At 56.9% G+C, this 25,476-nt stretch overlaps 1 protein-coding gene across 1 annotated transcript in view; it reads left to right on the forward strand.

Moving 5' to 3' along the window:
- TBC1D22A (TBC1 domain family member 22A) overlaps window positions 1–25,476 on the forward strand; it is a 324,584-nt gene that overhangs the window by 164,005 nt on the left and 135,103 nt on the right. Inside the window, exon 9 of the mRNA XM_047866047.1 lies at window positions 20,807–20,916. Coding sequence (XP_047722003.1) covers window positions 20,807–20,916 — 110 coding nt within the window. The remainder of the gene's footprint in view (window positions 1–20,806; window positions 20,917–25,476) is intronic.

Raw genomic sequence — 25,476 nt, forward strand, 5'->3', positions numbered from 1 at the left:
TAGGACTCAGTCGTGTGGCCTGTGGCACGTCGGCTGCATAGCGCCTGGCACCGCAGTCAGCCCGTGGAGGGTCTCTTTGTCGGGCTTTGCTCAGGGCACATCAGTTGAATTGGTTACTTGAGTGTTTGCTCAAACCACTTCGGTTTCCCCGTTCACGGCCTAGAGTTGCAGCTTACGGTGCACGCCCCAGTGTCCTGCCTCACACAACACCCTCCGATCGGTTCCTCCTGCCGTGCTTGCCTTTCCGGATCATGGCCCTAGCAGTGTCATTTCAGAGCGCACAGAGTGGCTTTCTGTGGTTCCTTACTCAGATACGGAGTGCTGCCCCAGAGCCGTGACCATGGGCGGGCCCCTACCTTCCTCCTGCCTCGTACCTTCTGCCTGCGGTTCTGAGAACCTGCTTCGTGGTCATACCAACCTCAGGGCTCCTGTGAAGTGTACTTCCTTTGATTAAAACCTTACTTCCTAGAATCATCTGCATTAAAAAACAACAACAAAACCCCATAGACCTCATTTAATAGAAAATACCTTATAAACCATAAAGCCCTGGGTAAGCATTTGACGTTTTCATCTGTGCTCCTGTGTGCCTGTCTGCTCCACAAACATTTTTAAGTGCTTTCCCTGGGCTGAGCACCACACCGGGCCCGGGGCCCCGGTTCTTGGGGAGCTCCCAGTACCCCAGTGTCTGCAAGCAGATTGCATGGTCGCCCTTCACTACCGGAGAGACAGTGTGCTTGCTCTGGGGCTGTGAGTGGTGGGCGGGGCAGCCGTCCAAGGAGGGTCTCAGTGGAGGAGGGGAAAGGCATGAGGCAGACAAGTGGCACCCGTGAGCCCTGGGGTTCCGGCATGGGGTCCTTGCTGGTGGCTGGGGTTTCCTTGTGGGGATCCAGGGAACCTATGGGACAGTAATTACTCGGGAGATCAGTTGGTTGGGTGCACATACCTTAAAAACTCTGCCAGTTTATCATTCAAGGCCTGAATCTGTGGGCTCCCTCCTCCATGAAGTCTGCCTAAGCCTCCCTCCTCAGAGGCCAGCTGTCTGGTTGCCTCTCTCTCCATCCAGCCTGCAGCCAGTGTACCTAGGGCACCTGCAGGCTGTCCCTCCCCAGGTCTTTGGGAGCCTGCACTTTATTAGGTAAGACCCACGCGAACACAGATAGCTACACGATTATTGGATGACAATAGTGATAGAGATTTTCCAAAGGAGAAGAACAGGCTTGTGTGGGCTTGTGTGAATGTGTTTAGTAGACAGGGGGGCGTTCAGTGAGTCCCCCAGGCTTGCTGAGTCCCGTCCCCACACTGCCGGATGTCACCAACACCGAGCAGGCAGGGTTGTTGAAGATGGATGGCCGCTGGCCGCGTGTGGCCCAGCGCGTGGCATCTGGGTCGTGATTGATGAGGGGAAAATAGCATGGTCAGTAGTTAAGTCTTGCCTTTTGTCTCAGTCATCTCTCACTTCTAAGTCCCTTGAAGGGAAGCCCCTGTCTCTGCACCTGCTGCAGCCCCAGGCTTGGGGTGGAGAGGGGGAGCGTGGGGCACCAAGCCAGGGGATTGGAGGAGGGGACAGGCCACAGCAGCTGGACCAGGTTAGGTACTAATGTCTGCCTTCAGCTGACTGGCTGGACAGGACTGAGGTGGGTCATCTACATTGCAGATCTCATTGAAAATAATACTGTGCAGTTGAATACAGCAACTCCTGAATAATTTTTGCATAAGTTAGAAACATGTTTCAGAATGTTCTTTCCAAGTGAGATGGGGATGACTGAGCCCCAGGGAAGGGTAAGTAGAGCATTCTGGAATATCTAAGGAAGAGTTTCTGATCTGCTTTGGGAGTGAAGGGGTTATGCTTGTAGTATTTTATTGAACCACAAAATGTTATTTATAACCCATGTCAGGGGCAATTAAACTGATTGATGATTAAGAAAGTTTAATAGTTGAATAATAAGATGTGGTTCTTGACAGCTATTTTTTCTCGTTTTGGAAGCATATTTTATGAGTCTAATAAGGGTGTGGAGGATGCGCTGTGGAATATATTGTGGTGTAATTATGTGGCGGCAATACAATATTCCGGGTAGTGTTAGGTGCTACGTTACTTACAAAAATTAAAATACCAATTATGGCTTTTCTGATTCATTATTGAGGTGGTGTGTTAATTTTGACTTGCCCCAAGCAGGGTTAATTAGTACCTATTGACATATTTGATTAAAAGTCCCCTAATGTTGAATTGAATAAGAAAGGTCAAACCAGTAACTTGTTTTCTCTGGCCACCCCAGCATGGTTTCAGAATTCCAGCACCTTCCAAGAGCCTACCTGAAGGGTTTGCTTGGATTGGTAGCTCCCTCCGCACCCTGGGGCCACTGAGGCCACTGAGGCCTGCCCTCTATTGTTAAAGCGGCCCTTGCCTCTCTCCTTGGTGCCTGCCCGGGTTTTGTGTGGTGTTTTTCTTATGTGGATCCTGAGAAACTTAACAGAAACCCATGGGGGAGGGGAAGGAAAAAAAAAAAAAAGAGGTTGGAGTGGGAGAGAGCCAAAGCATAAGAGACTCTTAAAAACTGAGAACAAACTGAGGGTTGATGGGGGGGTGGGAGGGAGGGGAGGGTGGGTGATGGGTATTGAGGAGGGCACCTTTTGGGATGAGCAGTGGGTGTGGTATGGAAACCAATTTGACAATAAATTTCATATATTGAAAAAAAAAAAGAACCACTTCTTAACGTTTGTAAAAAGCAGACATATGGTTAAAAAATGCTGTTTAGAAAAAGCAGAGATGTTACAAAGTCGCTAACACAATGTCTAATAAACTAAAAGTGTAGCTTTGTAAGTAATGGAAATGCAAATTGAACCAAGAACGCAGTTCTATTTTTGTCTATCAAATTAGCCACTACCAAGAAGGCTAATACTCGGTGCTTTCAGGTGAGGTGAGATTGACACCCTGTAATCTTCCTGTGGAACTTCTCTGGGAAGCACTTTGGCGCTCATTGGAAGGCCCGGTCGGAAGGCCGGTGCCTCCTTGTCTGCAGGAAGGAGGGAGAGATGCCCGGGAGACTGGAGTGTGGGAACCCACGCCGTGGCGTTTGGTCCAGTAGGAGCTGTAGACGGCACCGATGCCCAGCCTTCAGGGGAGTTCCAACCAGTTGTGGGTCAGCGATGTCCATGCAGGCTTAAATCTGACTTCCTAAGAAATGCTTTTTCTTTTTTAACGTTTGTTTTCGGGAGAGAGAGAGACAGAGTGTGAGCAGGGGAGGGGCAGAGAGAGAAGGAGACAGAATCTGAAGCAGGCTCTAGTGAGCCCGATGAGGGGCTCAAACTCATGAACGTGAGATCATGACCAGAGCTGAAGTCGGATGCTTAACCCGCTGAGCCACCCAGGCGCCCCAAGAAATGCTTTTTCAAGAAGGAAAAAGCGACCAGGGTATGAATAAAAACGATAGGACAGAAAGCTTTATAGGTAGTCTCAATTCTGGGTTATTAAAAAAATGTGTGTACATATGAATATCATGGACTAAATTGTTTTCCTTCCCCATATTCATCTGTTGGATGTCTAAGCCCCAGAACGTCAGAATGTGGCTAAATTTGGAGAGAGGGTCTTTACGGAGACAATTAAGGTTAAGCGAAGTCACAGAGTGGCCCTAATCCAGTATGAATCGGCCTTGTAAGCAGAGGAGGTCAGGACACAGACACAGACACAGACAGGGACGACCCTGTGAAGACGCAGGGAGAAGACGGCCTCCTGCAAGACGGGGAGGGACCAGCCCTGGTCACTCTGGGACCTCTAAGCCTGCAAGATAACGGATGTCGTGTAAGCCGCCTGGTCTGCGGGACTCTGTACGGTGGCCCTCGCCACCGAATACAGTGACGTGTACCACGGGGTCAGCGGTGCCTGCGTGGCGTATTGATGGATGCTTTGCCCTTCCTTTGCATACTTTTCTGTGTCCTCCGGATTATTTACAAGAATCAAGTGTTGTCACAGAAGCGTTGTTAGGAAGGTCGCTTCCACGTCCGGATCGCGAGCTCAAGTGAGCTCCTCTTTTGGAGGCCAGCCTGGTCACCCCTGAGGGGGACTTGCCCGGGGTGTAGGTCACGTCTGCTCCAGCCCCGAGGTGGTCTGATTCTCAGGGTGTGGTGTCGGGAAGGCACGCGGAGGCTGTTGTCCGCGGGCCAGGCAGGTGCTCCGTTTGGCGAGGTGGCAGGTGGCGGCACGGCCACCAGATGGTGAGCGCGGCCCAGTGGCGTGAGGGAGGGTCTGCCGGGCTCTGGCGGGGCATCGCTCCCCTCCCCTGTCGTGTGAGGCCTTTGTGGGGAACCCTTGTGCACCCTTGAGCTCTGGCTCTCTGGGAGCTGGGATTTTCTGAGATTTACATCCTCTCGGTTGCCGAGGCTTGGAGCCGGACCCAGCCTGAACCGGGTCCCAGAAGGATGCCGGGGGTTGGTCCGGAGGAGAAAAAGGAAGCCTGAGGAGGCGGGGCCGCACTGGTGGGGCCCGGGAGGTGGGGCGGGGCAGTCGGGGGCTCCCTCTGGCATCTGCAGGGAAGCATGAAAACTTCATGGGATGGTCGCGGGGGGGCGGGGGGTGTGGTCTCCAGCTTCTAGCCAGCCATGTGGCCGGTCTAGGCATCGAACGCCGGGGCCTGTGGGACCCATTGAGAGCGCCCGCTCTTCGCCTGTGCACGTGACAGTTTAGAGACCATGAAGGCCTGGCAGTGGAGGCCACAGTCGCTCTGTGGGTGCTGATGTGGAGCCCCGGGGAGGCCGTCCTGCTGGAGGGTGGCACGCGCCCGTGCCTTGGCCGAGGGACCAGCTTGCCTCCGCCAGAAAGGGACGGCCGTCCCGGTGAGGCGTGGGCGGCGTCCCTGACAGGTGCTGGAGACAGGTGCTCTGTAGAAGGAGCTCTGTGCCCGTCCCCCCACCGAAAGGCCCCCCCACAGCTCCTGCATCCCCGGCGGGAGCCGGTGCTGTGACGTGGCAGGGCTGTGGGAATGCCGGGACACGAGCCCCTAGAGGTGGTGGCGCAGCGCGTGGTGGCTCGTCAGCGGGTCCTGAGGGCCCCGCGCGAAGGCCTTGCAGTTCCTTCAGTGTCTGTCTGTGCCTGGGGTCCCCTGGGGTCCCCTGGAGCCAGAGGCTTTAAACCCAGATTCGGTCTTTCTGGTTCCCTTGTGGCGGGGGCCTGGGGGCTGGCAGAGCTCGCCACCCTGGCCCTCCGCAGCGCGGTGCCCACGGTCCCACTGTGTCGTCGGGTGGGGGTGGGTTCCCGGCCGTGTCCCGCGGGCGGCACTCGTGCTCTCGGAGAGCTGTGATTTACGGGCCGTTGGAACTGGGCACGCGTGTCCACTCGGCGTGGCCCCTGCTCCCGCCATCAGGTCCCTGCGGGGCCCCGGCCGCCAGCTCTTCGTGTGTCGGCTGCGCCATGTACCCAGGCCCTTCCCTCGGGGTTCCAGGAAGACAGCGCCTCATGGCCCCGTGCAGCCCCTGCCCCTCCTTTGACTCCTCCGAGCGCGAGAGGAACAGGCACTCCTCTCTGGTGACCAGAACCCTCTCCTGCCCTGGCCGGGCTTCTCGTGCACCAGAGCGGCAGCCGCGCCCCCTGAGCGTTTGGGCTCTTGCACGAACCCCACGCAGAAAGAGGATGCTTTCCTTTGAGCTCCACCCCGGGTCACTTTTTCCACCTGACTGGAGCGTGGAGGTTTGCTTTCAATTAAGTATGAAACGAGATCTGTATTGGCTGTGGCCCACTGAGGCAGCCCCACGATGAGAACATGTCCCGACTGTCCCCCGCTCCCCAGCCCTCAGCCAGCATTTTTCTGCTGCTTCTTGCGCTGCAGGGCCCGGGGGTCGTGGCCTGCCCTTTCCAGGTCATACGATGAAACAGTAAAGGGAAAACGGCCCGGAAGCTATGTGAGTGACAGGTGGGGCATCGGCTGGGGCTCCCGTGTGTCGGTTTTGTCACTGTCTCTGTCCGCGGTCACCCTGCCAGGAGGGAGGGGACAGCTGGGAATGGGTGGTGGTGGGGAGGAGATGCCTCGCGAGGGGGGGGGAGACGCCTCGCGAGGGAGTCCTTGGACTCAGCCGCCTGGGGGACGTGCACTGCCCTGGAGGATGGGTGTGGGCCGGTGCGGCCACCCCTCCCCGGTCTGCGAGGCCTGCGGGGGCCCAGGCTGTCCCCCTGTGGCCACACACAGGCTGGGGGCCTCGGAAGGGAGGGCCCACCACTTCACTCCCCTACCCCCGGCCTCTCTCTCTAGTGCTGCAGCCGGGAGCTCACGTGACCCTGCTCCTGCGCCGCTAGGAGCTGACCAGGGCCCCCTGTCCCCACGCCCTCTCTCCTGAGCATCCTGGCACCGTCACTGTGCTCACTTGTGCTTTGGCACGTTTGTGTGGTGTTTTAGTTTTCTGGCCTATTTCAGGTCTTGGGTCCTTTTGAGCATCAGCACGGCCTTGGCCTTTTCTGATTCCCTCATTGTATTCACCTGAGTCCACGTGTGCCTTCGGATTTCAGTTGGCTCTGTGGTCCTCAGAGCAGACTTGCGTTACTTCGCCTTCCGGCTCCACCCCCGGGCACCAGATGCCTCCGTGATGTCCACAGTCTCCTTGAGCAGTTGTCTGCCCACACGCAGACCGTGGAGGGTGGTGTCAGAGGCTAAGGCCTGGGTTTGTCTCCAGTGCCTGGAGAAGGGGAATCCCAGTGGCAACTGGCTGCTGGGACCGAGCCTAAAACAGGTCAGGCACCTCGGCTGCTACTTGCGATTGAACCAGTTCTCTCCCTACGACGACTGACAGGAGAGCCGGGTGGCCTGTTTCCTGCCCGTTGGCAGCATATGTCTCTATGACAGAGGTTGAACGAGATGCAGCGTTGGGCCAGAAAACAGAAATCTGTTTTCTCTTGGCATCTTTGTGACACTTGGCTCCAGGGCCCTCCCGCTGACCTGTGTGCAGTTGCGGGCACAGCGCCCGGTGAGTACCCTGTGCCCCTCGCTGAAAACAGCAGGGTGATCCTCTCCACCGAAGAAAATACATGTTGTCAAAACAACAAAAAGCTCACGTCCAGGGTTCCTAGCCGGAGGAGAATCTCATACGGTCAGCGGGAAATGGCCAGAAAGTGATTCAACATGGATACCGGCCTTTGAGGCTCTGCTGGGGGTCTTCGCCCCTTCACTTGCCCAGAAGCTAGTGCTGGTTGGGGTTGGTTCACCTCTTATCCCAGGTAGTGTTCGTGCCGAGTCCTGCCCTCTTCTCTGCCCTGGAGAAAACACACCGGTCGGTACACGAGAACAGTCTCGCTTTCAAGAAGCCGGTGAAGGATTTCAGAAAACATAGTGGATGGCCGTCGGGCGTCACCTGAGTGGTGCAGACCCCTGCTTGGGCTCGCCTGTGACCGTGCCCTGCCGATCGCCTGCAGACCGCAGCGGGTGTCTGTGACATCGTACCTTCACACGGCAGTCGATCTTTAGGTCTGAACCACCCGCTGTTAGGCCCAGCCACTGAGCTTGTACCCACGTGACACAAATACAGAAACTGTGTGAGGTACAGCGTCAGAAGTTGCCAGATTGCCCCAGGGTTTGTAACATCCGGTGCTGCGTCCTCCATCATGCGTCTTCCGATCCAGGTACAGACAGGACAGAGAAGCCCGAAAGCCATTTCTCAGGCGGTGTGGTTGGTGGGGACCCAGAAGGCTGTGAACCCAGCCCGTCGGTCAGCGACAGTTTCGCGCCACAGGGGCTCCGCAGGCAGCAGGCGGGCTTGCTCAGTTCACGGAGGGCTGGCGGTGCTGGGGTCTGGGCACCGTCGTCCCTCCGCGATGGCCAGGGAACAAGTGTGTGCCCCGCAGAGTTTGCTGGTCAGACGGGGTGAGTGTGTGGGGACCGTGACAGGTTAACCCGGCCCTAGTAACGTGGGTCGCTTAGTCTCTTGCGGGTTTTCCACAGTGACTGGGCTCCCGCGTGTTTGGTGAGGGGCCCGGGTGGAGCGCACATGCCCGAGCCCGGAGGGCGGCCTGGGGGAGGTGCTCTGCGATGTGGTTCTGCCCGTGCGGAGTGTGCTTTCCCGAAGGAGGCGTGGGTGTCTGAACCCCAACCAGGGAGAGCCCTTCCCGGGGTGAGGAGAACCCTCCTCCTGCTCTGTGTGGCCGCCACTGGGGACCAAGTGAATCAAGAATGACTTCAAGGAACAGTCACAAAGACGCTTGCGGACACAAAGTCATACTTCACCGCAAAATACAGAAATGCACAGTAAGCCTCGTTCTCTTGAGCTGTTTGTGCCTTTGCGGTGAGCGGAGATGGGAGAGATTGGTGGGGACGGTGGTCTTGGAGGACGCGGGCTGTAGCATGAATCGCGAGCCCTCCTTGAAAGTGTTCCCCAGTATCTGTCGGGAGCCCTAAAGTGCCCTTACTCTTTACCTGCCGATTTCATTTGAGATGTCTGTCTCGAGGAGCTGATTCTCAACGTGGATCACATCCTTCCTGAATGAAGGACGCTCACGGGGCATTCCTTGCTGTAGGAAGGGCCTGCCGCGAGTAGGGCTGCGGCCCGCTCACGGGGCAGTGCCGGGTCCACAACCTCCTGCACACCTTCCCAAAGCAGGGCTCCAAGTAGTGTCCACAAATTGGAAAACTCTCATTACGAATGGCAGATCTCAAAAGCATACAAATTTGTCTTTACAGGGCAACTCTAGTCCTGTAAAAGCTGAGCGAAAAGTACGCGCAGAAAAGATTGTAACGCAGCCCTGGGCCCCGCTGTTCCCGAGGCCTGGGTGCTCGTGCTGCAGCCACCGTGTGGTGGTCTCCCGGCCAAGTTTGTTGGCTCTGAATGGAATGGCCACGGAGCCTCAGTTCCCAGTGTGCTTTCTTTTTACCTTGAGGGAGGTAGAAACCTCCTGGATGCAACGTGCTCTGTGGGCTCCAGCAGGAGGGGCCGTTGAGAGCCCACTGTGATGCCAGATCTTCGGGACTGGAGTGTGGGCGGTGGTCGCTGGTAGAGGGGGGAGGGGACCCCTGCCCCCCCCCCCCCCGCCCCCCCGCCTCTGCCGCCGTCGGCTGCCGATTTCCTGGCAGGTGCCGAGGCGTTGCCTCTGCTGTGGGTTGGAGCCCTGGCTCGGTGGCGCCTGTGTAGGAAGGCCGGGCAGCCTGGGACACACGCTCCATCCGCAGGCTTCTCAGGGCAGGGAGGGGGCCCGCGGAGCTGTGTGCACATCAGCCGACTGTCGCTTACTTAGCAAGGGGTTTCTTTGTTGGCCTTTTCCAGAGTCGTGCCTTCTTGGCCTGTGGCGGCTGCACCGGCCCTCCTGACTCCGGTGACCTGTAGCATTCGTGGCGGCCATCAGCCGGGGAAGGGAAGGGCCCCATGTTTTCAATGAGGTCGGCATGTTCTTTTCACGGGGACACGTTTCTTTTTTACTGACAATTCAGAGCGGATACAGTTCTTTAGAGCAGGAGTAGGTTTCAGAAAAGGCAAGGAAACGTCCCATTTTGCTCTGACCTTGTGGTCCAGTGCGCAGACCGCGCGTCCAGATTTTGTTTGTCGGTGCCGCAGGCCCTTTCCATGGTAGTGTTCCACCGGTTGGGATAGTTACAGCGTAAGCAGTATTTTACTCCCCGTTTATGGTTCATTTGCTGGCTGTAACACAGAGGGAAGAATGTGCTGAAATGTATTAATTCCTGATTGATGGGCTGCCAGGGCATTGCCAGGGCTGCTGAAATCGTGGTTTGCCAGCCTGGCTCCTGGCAAGGCCGTGCCTGGGGAGTGACCGCAGGCAGCCTGTACACAGGCGTGTGGGAATTGCTGCGGAGGCCGTGGCCATAAACCTCATTTTCGTGTTTGTGCGTGAAAGCCAGAAGCTGGGCACTGGGGAGGGCCACACCCCAGTCTAGCTGTGAGCTGGGTCAGAGGACTCCCAACTGGGGTGTAAGTAGCATGAAGGCACGAGTGGGGTTTGGGAGCTGATGTGTCTGAATGGTGGATCGAGGACCAGGAATGGACAGTGAAAGCAGCTTAGTCTTTCGTCAGTGGCCCCAGCCGGCATTGCCTTGTTGGCGCTGTCAGTGAGAGCTGGAGCGTCCATCAGTTAGAGCAGCGATCTCTTCCAATTAGCCGGCACTCTCACATCCTACATCATCTTCGCAAGAAAGGTACTTGCAACACGGCTTTGTGCAAGGGAATTTCTTGGCTTCTTGCTGTGTTATCGCCCGTAAAGTGTGATGGCATCTTGTGCAAGTAACCTCCCATTTCGCCATCCAACTCGGGGGGCACACGGGCGGCCTGCTGGTTCTCATTTAGCACCAGGACTCGCGCCTTGGAGCCCAGCCCCCAGCCAGACTGTGAGCCACGCACGCGAGGGCCGGGCCATATTCCGCCGCGTCCCGCTGCTCCCCTCGCACGCCTGGCACACCATCTGGGCTCAGTGGAGCTCGTGGCTTCTCAAGGGCTCTGGCATCTTCCGTCAGGTGGTTTTTCAGGACCCATTTATCGTTTCCTTCACAGACGATCTGTTTCCCATTACTGGTATCGCAGTGGGTATTTTAAACGTTGACAGTTGACCAGTTTATAAAACAGGTGAATGCTGTACCTCGTTATATGTTTTTGAATGTGTTTATGGCTAGTGCTGTTGACCATTCTTTATGTTCTGAAGTGATTTACTTTTATAAGTAACTTTCTTGGGTAGTTTTCAGCAGGCTTAATTATGTTTTCTCATTGCACAGTAATTTTTGGTAGAGTTTTCCCAAATGCAGATGTTTCCCCAATTTCTTCTACTTTCTCATTCTTTTCCTACTTGACACCATCTAAAATTTGCATATGGTGACGTAGACCCGGTTTCCTTGTGTCCCGGGCTTTTTCCTTGAGAGGGTTTTTCTCACCTGCGCACACGAGCAGTCAGGAGTCTCTGGGGCTGAGGCTGCAGTCTGGCTGTCATCATCACCCTGGGTGAGATGTCTGCTCACGTGTTTGGGTGACATTTCAGCATGGGGAGCACCCCACATGCACCCCTTGACCCCCCTGGAGGTCGTGCACACGCTTTCAGGAACGCACAGTCTTGTGCCGGTCAATCTTTCTTTCCATTTGGCTGCATTATTAATGGTTTGAGTGAGACAGCATTTTGCTGATTGATTTAAAGACCCATTTATCCTTCGAGGAATTATTTTTGACTTAATTAGGTAAAGGGAGTAAATCAGTTTAATGGGTTGATTTATGATCAGTTTGCGCTCTCAGATTATCATGACTCAGGCAAGCTTACTGTCTGTATAAATGTCTGCCGTCTGCCTTCTGAAGGATGGGGGTCTTTCCGGTCCTCTGATGGCAACGCAGCCCAGGAAGAAGGTAGCCCGCCCCTTTCTACTTGTGTTTCTTTGTGTCCCTAAATGCTGTGACTGTATGTGACTGAGCACTTTCGTCCTGTGATCCAACGAGAGGTCCCCGGCGCCTCCGGCGGCCACTGCGGGCTCTGAGGACACGCGTGTCCGTGGAGGTGTGGAGCGCGGGAGACGCGGGGACGGGGTGAGGCCCGCGCACCGGGACGCTGGGCTCACACGTGCATCCCGCTTCTCCGAGACACCGTGTCTGCCGTTCTCCCAGGCAAGCTCAGCAGCCGGCAGAACTTTCTGGGGCCGTGTCACGTTAGGAAAGAGTTTGGTCTTCTTTTCAGAGAACCCTGGGCTCTCGGAGAAGGGCAGCGGTTAGAGCCTGTGTGTCGTGCGTGATGATGTTTGCGTGAGCACTCCCTACAGTGTGGACACTTGTTGATCTCAGCGTTGTCATTGGTAGAAGTGAGTCATGAGTGAGACTTGCTACATGGTCTTGAATTCAGCAGTAATTTGGATTTTTTCTCTTAACTGGAGAAATCAGGATTAGACTCTTTCCACCCGTTGTTTATGGAATTACTCCTTCCTCCACCGTGAGCTCTTGGCTGGGTTCATTCACATGCTCAGCACATGTTTATCGAGTACCTGCCATGTGCTGGGCCCTCGCGGGGGTGCTGGGGACCTGGGGAGTACGGTTCTGCTCCCAAGGGACGCTTCCCGTTTAGCATAGGGAGAGCACGAGCAACCACCTGGCGTGTGGGGGTGCAGCTGGTGACCCTCGTGCAGGAAACACAGAGGACGGTGGTGCACGTGCTGGTGTGCCAGCGTGGGCCTTCTGTCCTCTTCTGTCTCATGGTGGGCGACGGATGGGCTCTCTGGCAGTCTGTCCTCACCAGAGGGGCATCGGCAGGGGGACCCAGACTCTCCTTTGGGCCTCGGTAGTGGTTGGGGTTTGTAGACTCTGCTCGGGAACGTCTCCACCGCCTCTGGCCTACTTTCGTTCCCATGGCACTGACCCCAGATGGGATCCCTTCTCTGCCTGCACCCCTGCTGGCAGACGCCCGTGTGAGGAGTTACCGTGACGCGCACCCGTCTCCAGGGCTCCTGCTTCCCTCCAGAAGGAAGCCCAGCTCTGGGGCCCGGCACCTGGGGCTGCAAGATGGTGATCCTCACGAGTTGTTCCTGCCTGGGTCACGGGGACGCCCCACGGGTTTACTGCCTGGGTCTTGGGGACGCCCCCCGGCGTACTGGCTCTGGGCTCTCCCGCCTTCCCATACGCCGCCTTCTTCCCCTTCTTGGGGAACGCTTGATTCCACCATCTTTCAAGGCTTAGCCCCAAGGCCACGCCTGCCAGAGCCCTGCCTGCCAGGGGGCGAGGACTCTGCTCTTTTGAACCTGCCGTGCCTCCCACCTGTCCCTTGTCACACTGCTCACTCGCCCTGTGGCCAGTTTTTCATTTACATCTCTCTATAAGTAAGTGGTCACCAAACATGGTAAGTAAGCCCAGTAAACGGAGAATGGTGAATCAGGAGTCAGTGGGTGAGTGAACGTGTCCCCGGCTTCCTCTGGGCTTCCTGCTGGCTTGTCCTCCGCCTTCCCCGAGCCCGGCTCCTACCGTGCAGGTCCTCCGCCCGTGTTAATACAGTCCATCGGTACTTCAGCCAGTAGCATTTCGGGTAACAGAAACTCCTCCTCTCAGCGTTATTAAAAAATCAAAGATCTAGTCAAGCCAAAAGACTGTTGTGAAATTAAAATTCTTCCCTTTACAAAAATGACATTAGAGAAGCAAGGATCATTAAAGAGACAGACTTTCCCTTCGCTGTCTGCCTCGGTACCCACGCAGGTGCAGGTACAGTCAAGGGCGCTCCTCTGCGTGGAGCCGGTAGCAGGGCGCCCCCTATGGATGGAGGGGCAGCTGTCCCACCAGCCCCCCCCGCCTGCGGTTTGTGTGTGGGGCCGGGGACCCCTGACTGCGGCCGCGTCGGGGTGGAGGTTGGTTCTTGTCCTTGGGGCCCGCCTGGGGCCGGAAGACTGATGAGTGGGTATGGCCACATCATGCCATCTTGCCTGCCCTGTAGTGAGCGCATCGCCCTTGGTTTGTCCTTGACTTGTGATCATCGTCTGCTGCTGCCCCATCGTGCGCTGACTGTATGTCTGTGGGCTACAGGTTTTCATCCACGTAACAGAATTGGGAATTCTGATGGTGGCTTATTCGTAACCTTGAGTTGAACATTCTTTATATTAGCGTTAAACATTCGTAGTGCTGAACCAATCTGATCATAACATTAGTTGTTTTTGCTGAGCCACGGAGTTCTGTGAATTTACAGTCTTGAGTTGCGCTACCGCTCTTGCCATAGCAGGACTTTCCCCTCCGCCTTGGAACCCAAGTCTGTGTAATTAAGTGCTAACACCTCCATCACCAAAGTGTCAGGGTTTCAAATTTAAAACTCCCAAGTTGGGCCATGCGAAAGATTAGACCGTAGAGTGATTCCAGCGAGCTTATGAAGTAGAGAGTATTTTTGATTACCAGTTAAGCTCCTAATTACGTGAAGAGGTTTATTGCAGGGTTTGTGCGATGCGGGTGATTAACGCAGTCATAACAGCCCCGGTGTGCTCCCCTCCCTAACCTGCGCTGCTCACCAGCAGGTGCCGGCTGTCACCCGCGGCTCATGCTTTGTGAGGCCGGCGGCCACGCTTACCTCGGTGATCCATGCCGCGGGGTCCCTTGAAGTCACGGGGTCTGTTTAAATTTGAGGGATTTCTCCCTTTGTGATTACCAAGCCGCCCCGTTTGGTACACCGCCAGGGAGAGCCTGGCCGCGTGCCGGGCCTTTTTACTTTCTCGCGCTCCCTGGTCATTACAGGATCCCAGCCTGTGCTACCGGGGCCGTTTCCGGGACCCACGCTGATGTTTCGTGGAGGTGGGCAGGCGTTGTCGTGGGCGCGGGGCCTCTGAGGAGGGAGTCCCCACGCGACCCAAAGCTCCAGTGAGCCTGTGGTGGTGACAGGCTCTTTTGCCCACCACAGGTTTTGTGACCAGGGGAGTGCTACGGTAGCTGTGAGGTTGTGCCTCTCTAGAGTCGTAGAGGCACAGGTGGTCAGTGAGTGGCGACGGTCCGTCCCTCTCCTTGCAGAGTCGGAGGCCTCCGTCCGTGTCTCGCCCTGCCTCGGTGAGACCGAGAGGCTGACGGTGGTCAGCCTGACTCCGTTCCTGGCCAGGCTCGGCTGCTTCCTGGCACGCTGGTCTCCTGCAGGCCTTTTGTCAGGTGGGCGTGCTCACCTCCGCAGGCTGTTTCAGATGCCGTGGGCCTTGGCATAGGAGGACGCACTCTGCAGACTCTATAAGAAGTGCTCCGTGCCTCGGTGGTGTCGGGCGCCATTGCTGTTGGTGACCAGCCTCATCACCCACATCCTTAGTTTGAGCCCATCAACCTGCCTCTTACTTACCCACTGACCCTACCAGTTCTCTGGGTGTGGAAGCATGGACAAGAAATTTCTGCTTTTTGTTTACCCAAGGTAGTTTTTGGATATTGCAAGGTAGTACTTATATCCCATTGTGGTGTTTTCCTTACCAGGCTGAACGTTCTCCATTCTTTTATGGAGTTCCTTATACCTACCCAGCCACCCACCCACCCGTCCATCCACCCACCCAGCCACTCAGCCGCACATCCACCCATCCACCCACCCACCCACCCACCCACCTGAAGCACCCATCCACCTACCCACTGAATCACCCTCCTACCCATCACCCACCAATCCATCCTTCCACCCAGCCAGCCAGCCACCCACCCACCCATCCATGCACCCACCAAACCATCCATCCATCCATCCATCCATCCATCCATCCATCCATCCACCCACCTACCCACCCACCCACCCACCCACTTATCCACTGACCCATTCACCCTTCTACCCACCTACCCACTAATCCATCCATCCACCCAGCCAGCCAGCCAGCCAGCCAGCCACCCACCCACCCATCCACGCACCCACCAAACCATCCATCCATCCATTCATCCATCCATCCCTCCATCCATCCACCCACCTACCCACCCACCCACCCACTTATCCACTGACCCATTCACCCTTCTACCCACCTACCCACTAATCCATCCATCCACCCAGCCAGCCAGCCAGCCAGCCAGCCACCCACCCACCCATCCACGCACCCACCAAACCATCCATCCATCCATTCATCCATCCATCCCTCCATCCATCCACCCACCTACCCACCCACCCACCCACTTATCCACTGACCCATTCACCCTTCTACCCACCTACCCACTAATCCATCCATCCACCCAGCCAGCCAGCCAGCCAGCCGGCCACCCAGCCACCCATCCATGGACCCACCAAGCCACCCACCCACCCACCCACCCACCCACCCACCCACGCACCTCCCTATCCACCCACCCATCCACTGGCCCATCCAGCCACCCACCCACCCAGTCTTGTGGGATAGTCATGACTGGCTCTGGATGTGCTAATTGTGCAGTGCTGTTCACGCTTTGTAGGATGGGAAGTGCTGAATGCCAGGTCCCCTCACCCTAACCATCCTGACCCCCAAATGCTCCACGAGCTTCTCGGCGCACTTAGAAGGACAGTACCACCACCCTTGGGAACTTCTTCTCTAGGGACGTTTATCTGTAGAAAAGATAGACCTTCGTGAAACCATCCCCGCTGCTTAAACAGTATTTTCCCCCCTATTGCAAAAGTCGTAAGTGCTATGTGAAAATTTCTTGCTCTATTTATTCTCTACCCTTCTGTAAAAAGTAACGAGTGGTGGTAGTTATCCCCTCCCCACCTTTCCCGGGGGCACCTCAGTCCTGTCTCTGGCCTCTTTCTGAGCAGTGTTCTCTGCGTGAGTGTATGTACGACATGCAAAGGCGGGAGTTTTTGATAGAAGTGGCGTTGTTGATAAAGATGGGATTACGTTACAAATTGCGTTTTCAACAATAACATGGCAGGGTAGCATTTTCAAAGAATTTATTTAAATTGTCTCTTAAAGCCTTTTTATGACTGGAGAAGGCGAGTGAGATATTCTGAAGTAGACGGCTGTTTTACATCTTGTGCCTTCACGTGTAGTTGTGGTCCACGTGAGGCTGCTGACCTGCCCTGGGCTGGCCGGTGCCTTGTCTGTGTCCCCAGGTGCCACTTGGGTGAGCTGGGGCCATGTTGGCCTCCCTGCCGCCCGAGGCTTGGGGACCAGAGCTTGCCCCTCTCTCAGCTCGCGGCCCGTGGGGTGCAGGGCTCGGCCCTGAAAGGTGGTGTGCGGACAGCGTGGGAGGAGGACTGGGTGGTGCTCCCGCGGTGTGGCACGCGCTGGCGGTGATGTTCGTGCTCACGGGACAAAGTAGGACACGGGGTCTGGTCCAGTTTCAAATGAAACAGCGTGGCCTAAATTCCATTAATTTCAGTCATGTGTTGGGCATAAACGTGGCTCTCGAGAGTCCGCGCTACCCCTCCCTGGCCTTCCGGGGCCTGCGGTACCACCTGGCGGGGAGAAGGCCGTGGAGGGCGTGGAGGGGCCAGTCCAGGGGTGCTCTGTGCGGCACCCACCTCCCGTGGCAGCCGGCAGCCGCAAGCAGCTTGCGGGCTGTGTGGCGTGGGTCAGGATTAGCCAAGCCCAAATCCACGTGGCCCAGAGGGCTCGGCACCCCAGAGCCCCCGCTCTGGCCAGGCCCCTGCGGTGTGGTTTGGGGCGCCCCTCCGTGTGACAGCAAGCTCTGCTTGTTCTCTTTTGTCCTTGAATGTTCCGTTTCCTCCTTTGAGTCGTTTCTTCTTTTGAACGGTCGGATTGCCTGGAATCCTTCTACTCCCGTGGCTTCCCCTCGTTGGCGATCTCAGCGGGCAGTGCGCCTGGCCCCTCCCCTGTCACTCGGCGTGGCACACGTTTGGGGGCGACGTCCTACGTGGCACAGGCTCCATGGCTGCCGGCCCCAGGGCTCCCCGGTGGCTCCCTGTTCAGGTTCCCTCCCCGCCTGGTGCCCCTCCTCGCCCCAGGGATGTGGAGACAGCATGCCCGGGGGGAGGCATGTACCTTTGGGTTAAAACCTGTCACCACCGTTGGCCATTTTGGGGTCTTGACTCAGAACCTGCGTCCGCCCCGCAGTGGTGAGGCTCCCGGGCCTCACGGTGGATGGTTCGGTAAGTTAGCGTCCCACCGACAGGACCTGTGCTAAACGTGCTGATTTTGCTCTTGGTGTGGTCCGGGCTGTGACCCCAGAAACCGCTGGTGCCCAGTCTCCTGCGGGGACCCCCAGGGGCCGGCAGTGCCAGCCTCGGGAGTTTCTGTAGTCGGCTCTGACCCTGTGACCGCGGCGTAGGGCTTCTGGAGTGTTCTGTGGCGCCCTCTGTGCCTTCCCCCATGTGGGCGGGTGTCTTCCCTGGGAGGGTGGACATTTAACTCACTGTGATAATGAGGGTCATTCCCATTCTCTGAGCTTTTGGAAGACAGATCGGCACAGGGTTTCTCTGGGTTAAATGCCACTACCTCATCACCTTGAGGAGTAACAAACAGCCCGTTGTGGGAAGTGACACGTAATGGAGGCTGCCCAGCCAACCTGGTGTTGGATAAAGCAGTAAGCCAGCTGAGCAGACAGAGAAGGGTCTCCGAGGCTCGTGCGCGTCAGCCTGCCGCCTGTGCCCTGTGTCTCTGCGCTGGGGGCGCCGCTGGGAGCTAGGGGAGGGCTGGAGGCCAGGCAGGCTTTGTTTCCCTGCTGTGACAGCTGAGGGGACATCTCGGTGCTTTGAAGGCCCTCCAAAGAGAGACTGTTGATGGCACACGTCTCAGGAGGAGTCCCCCGATGATCGTCACGGAGCCCGCTCCCGGGACTGGAAGGTAACATCAATCCGCTCTAGTTTGGTGGGATGTTGGATTGATTCCGCCCAAGCCACAGGAGGCCACTTACACTCGTGCCTGCGAGCTTGATCTTCCAGCAGGATGGCGTCATGTCGGGCAGACCTCGTGCGCTTGGCCAGTGAGCCCCGGGAGACCCAGTTTCCTCCTCTGTAAACAGGTGGAGCGGATGCCTCCAGACGTCCCGAGCCAACATTTCCGCGGTGGGGCTCCGTCGGAGGGTGTGCTCAGGCCCGACGTTGGCCTGCGAGGACAGCTGAGTGTGAGGCCAGGCGCCTTGCCGGGCTGCACCAGGGTGAGGCAGAGGGGTGCCCGGGTGTGGGAGGGAGAGTGTCAGCCCGGTGGGGCAGCTGGGGACAGTGCGCGTGTCACGGGCACACGCAGGCTGGGAGGAGGGAGCTCAGAGCCGGCCTGGCCAGCCTGGGGACTCTCTTCAGCACATCCTGTGTTGGGAGGGGCTCTGGACGTGGCGGGGGGGCATTGCCCCTTACTCACTTCTGCACTCCAGGCCCTGGAGTGTAGGGACAGCGCCACCACACAGAGATCACTGCTGTGTGTTGTCGTGTGACCCCAGTGTGGGGACAGCCCGGTGTCCCACAAGGGACAGGGGTAGGCAGTGTGGCTCATGCGTACATCGCAATGTTATCCTACCCTAGAGAGGACTGAACAGAAGGCTGGCACAGGCTGCGGCCTGGATCCGCCCTGGGAACTCGGTGCTGAGTGATGGACGCCAGACACACGGCCCCTGTGCTGTGCGGTCCCGTTACCTGAAATGTCCGAGCAGGAGGACCCACGGAGGCAAGGCACCGATTGCTGGTTGCCAGGCGCTGGGGGAGTGCCTGCATATAGGCTTGCTTGGGGGTGGTTGAGAATGTTCTGGAATTATGTGATGGTGACAGTTATCTGACTCTGGGAGTACGCTAAAACCCACTGAATCGTGTGCTTTAAAAAGGTGGATTTTATGGTACGTGAACCGTGTTTCCATAAAATAAACCCCAAACCAACCAGAACACAGAAGGGCTTGTTGAATGAGCGAGGGAGTTGAATGGGTGAGGGGGACGGAGTGACCGTCTGGTCACAGTCCCTACACACGTGCTCCTGGGCGCCCCGGGGACTGAGAGCACAGTTGGCCAGGACGCGTCTTCATGAGCATGAACCCTGTGGGGCCTGCCTGTGGAGACTCGCGTGGCCCGCGTGGAGGGCCTGGCCGGGCTTTGGCACCCGGACCCCCCCGGCCTGTTTTTGCCATCGTGCGTGTCGCTGCGAGCAGGGAGCGAGTGGAGGGTGGCTCCAGTGGCTCTGGCGCGAGGCGAGGCGGTGTCAGGGAGCCCCCGAGGAGCCGCTGCTTGAGGCCTCGTGCAGCGTGAGCCCCAGCGCCCTCTGGGAGCGAGCGTGGCATCGTGGTGCCGTGGGGGTTCGCGGACGCGGGCTCTGGGCCGCGCCTGCTGTTTGCGCCCCATTTGCAAGGGTGCAGCGCTGGTGATAACAGACGGGTGACGGAGGTTAACGAGCTCGTCCGCGTGAACAGCGGAGAGGAGCGCCTGGCGGCCAACAGCTGCTCAACAGGTGTTAGCAATTATTACTCTTATAATTATTGTCATTTCTGCCCACTTAGAACTTTCTAAATATATTCTCGGTGGAATTGCTTCTTTTCTTAAAGATTTGCCTTGCAAAGATGCCGTGCATGTTGGCAAAATAAAACAAAAGTAAATAAAAAAGTAGAATACTCAATTTTTGAAACATTTAGGAGTTTCATGCTGGAGGATAGCAGTTTTTATAAGGATCTGAAATTAGTCCTTTCAAACTTCTGATAAACCATTTCAATCAGGCATCTGTTTTGCATTTTAAAAGTTTTTTTTTTTAATGTTTATTTTTGAGAGAGAGAGAGAGAGAGAGAGAGAGAGAGAGAGAGAGAGAGAGAGAGGCACCAAGTGCTCGAGCGTGTGAGTGGTGGAGGGCCAGAGGGGGCGGACAGAGGATCCGAAGTGGTCTCTGTGCTGACAGCGAGCCCAACGCGGGCTCGAACTCACAAACCGTGAGATCGTGACCTGAGCCGAAGTCGGACACTTAACTGACTGAGGCTCCCAGACGCCCCACGTTTAAATTTTCTCTCTGGGTTTTTTACCCTCGAAGAGAGAGGTTGCTCAGAGCACTGTCCCCTGTTCTGCACGCACGTCCTCCGCTGCTTCCTGGGTGTTCGCCTGCAGCACAGGGGCCTCCGCCCAGCGTGGCTTTGGAAACTCTAACCTTGGAGACCAGGGTTTAGAGAAATTTTGTCTAATGAGCATGTGACTGTGTGAGAAGCAGGATTTTAAACATCTTATGAGAAAACTTTCAGATCTGTGTCAGGAGTAAGTAATCTATTTTAGGCCCTCTCTGATTAGGATGCAAAATGCCTGAGAAGCAATAATTTACAATATATTAATTATGTTAATTAATTGGAGAAGACTCAGAATATTAATTACCTGCAACTAACTAGGTGTTAAAATTGAGAACCAGTAGGTGATGAGGGGGAACACTTGGAGGCGTGTAGCCGGAGCGGGACAAATGGACCCCGGCCCGACCTTGGGTCTCAGACCGGCCCCGCCCCTGCCCCTGCCCCGCCCTGTGGTGTGTGTCCCATGGGTTAACCGCTCGCTGTCTTTTCCATGCTTCCCGGCCCACAGAGGAGGAGGACGTGGATGCCGCCGACGTCTCCCGCGTGCCCACCGACGTGCTGCGTAACGTGGAGGCCGACACGTACTGGTGCATGAGCAGGCTGCTGGACGGTATTCAGGTGAGCCCCTGCCGGCCCGGACCCCAGGCAGACGCCGCTCCGGTCTGAAACCAGGGCCACCGGGAGCCCTGGGCCTGCCACCTGCCTCCGTGCCCGGCCTGGCCGCTGCTCCCCTCGGAGGCCTCCCTTTCTACACCCGGGCGCGTGTCTCCTCTGCGGGGTGACGGCTCGTGAGAGACCCCGTGCGTGCGCGCCTGCATCTGGAGACGGTGCCAGCAGCAGGGCGCGGCAGGGCTCCTAGAGGGTGGGGCTGTCCCCTCGCCTGCAGAGTCTGGTCCCCGCACACTCCCCTCTTCCCTGCTCTGCTGCCCGTGACGCCCAGTGGCACCGGCACCAAACGTAGGCTGTCTTCATTGAGCCGTTTTGCCGTCCACACGCGGAGAACTGGATTCAGGGCCACCCGCCCTTCACAGGGCACACGGTTTAGGCCTCAGCCTCTCCCCTGTTGCCCTGGGCCTAGGAGCAAGCTGGCCCTGAGGGGTCTGATCGTCCCAGGAAGCGCAGCTGGGCCTGGTCCCACAGGAGGCGCAAGCTGCCAGAGGCCTGCCCCCCGTGGTCGGGTCTCTGTGGACTTGGTGTCTGTCAGACCGATGGCTGGGATTTCCCCAGAAAGGCTGTGGGTCTCCCCGTGCTGGGGGTGGTTTTGGGAAAGTGGTTTGGGCGAAGAACCCCACGCAGAGCAGGAATGAGGACTGGGGCCTCTCGGCGTCGCAGGAAGTGGCCGAGGACACGGACCACGGCCCGTCTTAGGCGCGTTGTGTGCCTGCACACCTTTCCTAGATGCGTGCTTTGTGCTGGGTGCCTCACGCCGCCCTGGGGAGGGACGGGAGTGTCAGGCTAAGGCCTCCCCGGAGCTCAGTGTGGGACGCAGGGTAGACCCAAAGGGGTGTCGTGAGGATATTGAGACGCGTGCTCCTGAGGACCCGATTCGGGAGTGCAGTGAGACCTGGAGGGTGACGGGGGCGGTGGGGGAAAGGCCGGAGCAGGGTTTGGCTGCTGGAGGTTTTCCGAGGGACCCCACGGGCTAGGTTCATCCCAAAGACGGCTGCCCCAGGGACGGAGGCTGTGCGGGCGTCTGCGCGCTGTGCCGGGACCCCTTCTGTCACAGGTGAGTAGGGGCGCTTCCGCCTGAAGGGAGAAACTCGTGGGGTGCGCCTGTCGGGCTGGCCTTTCCTGACCGTCGTCACGGCGCCGTGCCCGGCGCCCGTACCTGCGGAGGCCTCAGCTCGGCTGCTGGCTTAGAGGTGGTCCGAGTGAGGCTCCCACACGGGGGGCCTCGAGAGTGGGGCCCGAGGCTGAATTTGAGTGAGGTAGCCAGAATGATTGTGCTGGAGAGGACAGCGTGGGTTCCCGTTACCTTTGCTGACCGCGGACTGACGGAGTGGGGGAGGGTCCTGCTGCAGTTGAGGACCGGGAGCCTTGTTTGCATCTTGCGGAGAAAAACCCGCCTGCCGCGTTCTGGCCCAAGCGTCGCTGTATCATTTCCCTACGTTGTTTGATGTTTTCACATGTTTTGGTCTTTCTCCCAAAACTGAAGACATTTTTGTCCCCTTTCGAAAACAGATTGAATCATAATGCGAGACTTTATCGATTTCAGATGTCACTCCTCTGACCTTGAGGGGTGGAATTTCTGCCATTTAAATGCAGGATCATCCTGTTTATGTTTGTAAATAAAGTCAGTTCACCCTGGGAGCGACACTGGCTTTTCCTTTGTCAGCCGAGGCTTGCTGTCCGATGCAGGGGCTTCTCGACAAGGGTGGCCTGTGCACGTGCGTGCGCCACGCTCCGCAGGCCGACGGGAGCCACGCGGCCCTCCCGTGGGCAGTGTCGAGGGGCCCGGTTACCAGCCCCAGGGGGCGTGGGGAGGTGGGTCATTCCCCCGGCCGGGGGACTGTTGCGTGTGTGCCGGTGCCCCTGCCCTCTCGTTCGTACGGGTGCGAGGGTCTGAGCTGCCACGAGCGGGAGGAAGGACGGACCGAGGCATCAGCGCCCTGAGGGGCTGGGAGCTTCCGTCGCTGCCCGACCCGCGGCATCACTGGCTTCCGCTGCCCCGCTCCCTCTCTTGCTCCTGGACCTGCCCTGTCCTCGCCACTCTCTGGAGACGCGGGAGCCGTCTTCCTCCAGCACCTTCTCGTCCCTTCACTGCTCGGTTGCCGGGCATTGGGAACACCGTGGGGCTTTGTCAAGTGCAGGCTCTCAGCTTGGTTCCCTGCATTTTAGGAAGTTGTGCGAAATCCCCATGCCAGAGGGGCTGCAGGGACGCAGAGTCGCTGGGCCAAGTCGGTGCGGCGGCTCCCTCACCAGTGATTGGGCTTCCCGTGGTCGGTGGCAGTCACAGCGGGACAGGGGTGAGGCAGTGACAGCCCAGCGTGCCCTCGGTGGTCCTCGGCCTCACGGCAGAAACGGTGTCACAGCCCTGAGAGAGCCCACGCAGAGAGATCCCTTGCCGGGGATCAGGGAGCACGTGTTGGGACCCACATTTGAGCCCCGAAGCCTGCGGTTTTCTACTCTGCCGTGTGACCGTGTCCAGCTAGAATCAGGGGAAATGACTGCCGTCGAGCTGGATAAGTTCTGGAGGGCAAAGGCCACATCTGCTCATTTTTCTGGAGACGTAGCTGGGGTTTGGTTCCCCTTGGGGCCTCGGTCTGAGACTCCGTTCTGCATTTGGCCACGGCGTGGCACACACCCGCCCTGTACAGGTGCCGCACGCGGTTGCCTACCTGCTGTCCCCGTGGGATGTGTCTCCTGGTGGCCAGGGGTGCGGCCAGAGGACTGCCGATGGAGGACGGAATTCTAGGGGTTCTGGGGGTGGGGGGTGGGGGCTCTGGCCCCAGGAGGACGGCAGGCCAGGACCAAGGAGACGTCACTTGCTCCCAGCACGTGCCTGGAGGCGCTGGGTGATGGTGAGCAAAAATCGGCTGAAATGCGTAGAGTCACTGGACTCCTCGGTGAGGGGAGTCCTCCAGAAACGAGGAGTAATGACCCCACCGGTGGATGCTGGTAAACTTGAAGTGAGTTATCAGACACGGTAACGCATGAAAGTTTAGGTGTTATTGCCCTGGCCCGGAGTGCAAGTAAGACAGAACTTCTCCTGCGTGGGGTGCTGCCCAGAAACCGAGGTGACACAGTTCTCCTGTCGAAGCTCTCCAGCGTCGTGTCTCAGTCTTTTTTTAAAATTTTTTTTTACGTTTATTCATCTTTGAGAGAGACAGAGCATGAATGGGGGAGGGGCAGAGAGAGAGGGAGACACAGAATCTGAAGCCGGCTCCAGGCTCCGAGCCATCAGCACAGCACAGAGCCCGACGCGGGGCTCGAACCCACTGACCACGAGATCCTGACCTGAGCTGAAGTCGGACGCTCAACCGACTGAGCCACCCAGGCGCCCCTCGTGTCTCAGTCTTGAAGAGTCCTGAATTGCACAAAGAGCTTTTACCCCCATGAGTTAATTCTCACAATCCTTACTGTGTTAGAAACTCAAATGGCGATATTTTGAACATATTTATTAGTTTATCCAAAAATAACAGCGATGAACGCGTTACATGCTGTTATAAGTAACGTATCTCTGTGATGAACTAATGTTTTCACAATATAGCTATTTGGAGGACAGGCACTGTGCTTCTTTGTGGTAAGACTCTCTGTTACGTGACTGAAGACCGTGGCATTCTCACGTGTGCTTCCGTGCTCAGTCTGTTGTGATGCGTTGCTTTTGATGGGACTGTGTGAAAACAGCCCAGCCGCACACAGGGAGGTCGTTGGAGGAGGGAGAATTTTCATAGTCCTTTCCGACGACCGTGGATGTTTTCTCTTTAACACTGTGACGCGGCTTGTCAGGTGACAGCTTCCTAAGGTTACTGCCGTGTGACATCGGAAGCCACATCAGTGAACGTTTTGTACCAAGTTACGTTAAAATCCATCGGCCTGTCCTGCACTCTGAGTGGATGTTTTGCCCACGTGCGGTTCTGTGACATCAGACGTTGGCCATTTGGAGAAGGTCGGATGTCTGGGGTGTGCAGATCTGGACGCCGACACGCTCCCCCACATGGCGTCAAAAACTCCCGCTTGTTGTATTTACTGACGTCTTATAAGAAGAACCTGTTGAACCCAGAGTAGCAGATAAAAGTTCTTCAGAATTCCGATTTGGGCTTAAAAGCTCAAATATTATTATCGGCAACACATACTGTAGATTGTTTTCGTTGAAGCGACAGTCTTTGTTCATTCTTGAGAAAATGTCTGCCAAAAACCCAAGTTTGAATAACCAGTTTGCCTGTTAGTCATTTTTCGCTAGTTAAAAAAAAAAAATGATGTTTCTTGAAAAATGTATCTAATTCAGCTCACAGCCCACATAATTGCACCAGGTGCTTTTTGGGGAAGAAGTCACCATTCTTTTGGTTTTCTGGTTCTTCCTGCTTTGCCACGTGGAGTTTGGAGAAGATGTTTACTCAAGGGTTGAGATTTGATGCGATTGATCATAAAATTAAGAACTTTTCCTACTTCATCAAGGACGTCCTTAAGTGAAATTGCCTTCTGTTTATCTTTTTCACCGAGAGCGTGTGGCAGCGT

This window comes from Prionailurus viverrinus, chromosome B4, assembly GCF_022837055.1.
Source record: "Prionailurus viverrinus isolate Anna chromosome B4, UM_Priviv_1.0, whole genome shotgun sequence".
In the NCBI taxonomy this organism is placed as follows: domain Eukaryota; kingdom Metazoa; phylum Chordata; class Mammalia; order Carnivora; family Felidae; genus Prionailurus; species Prionailurus viverrinus.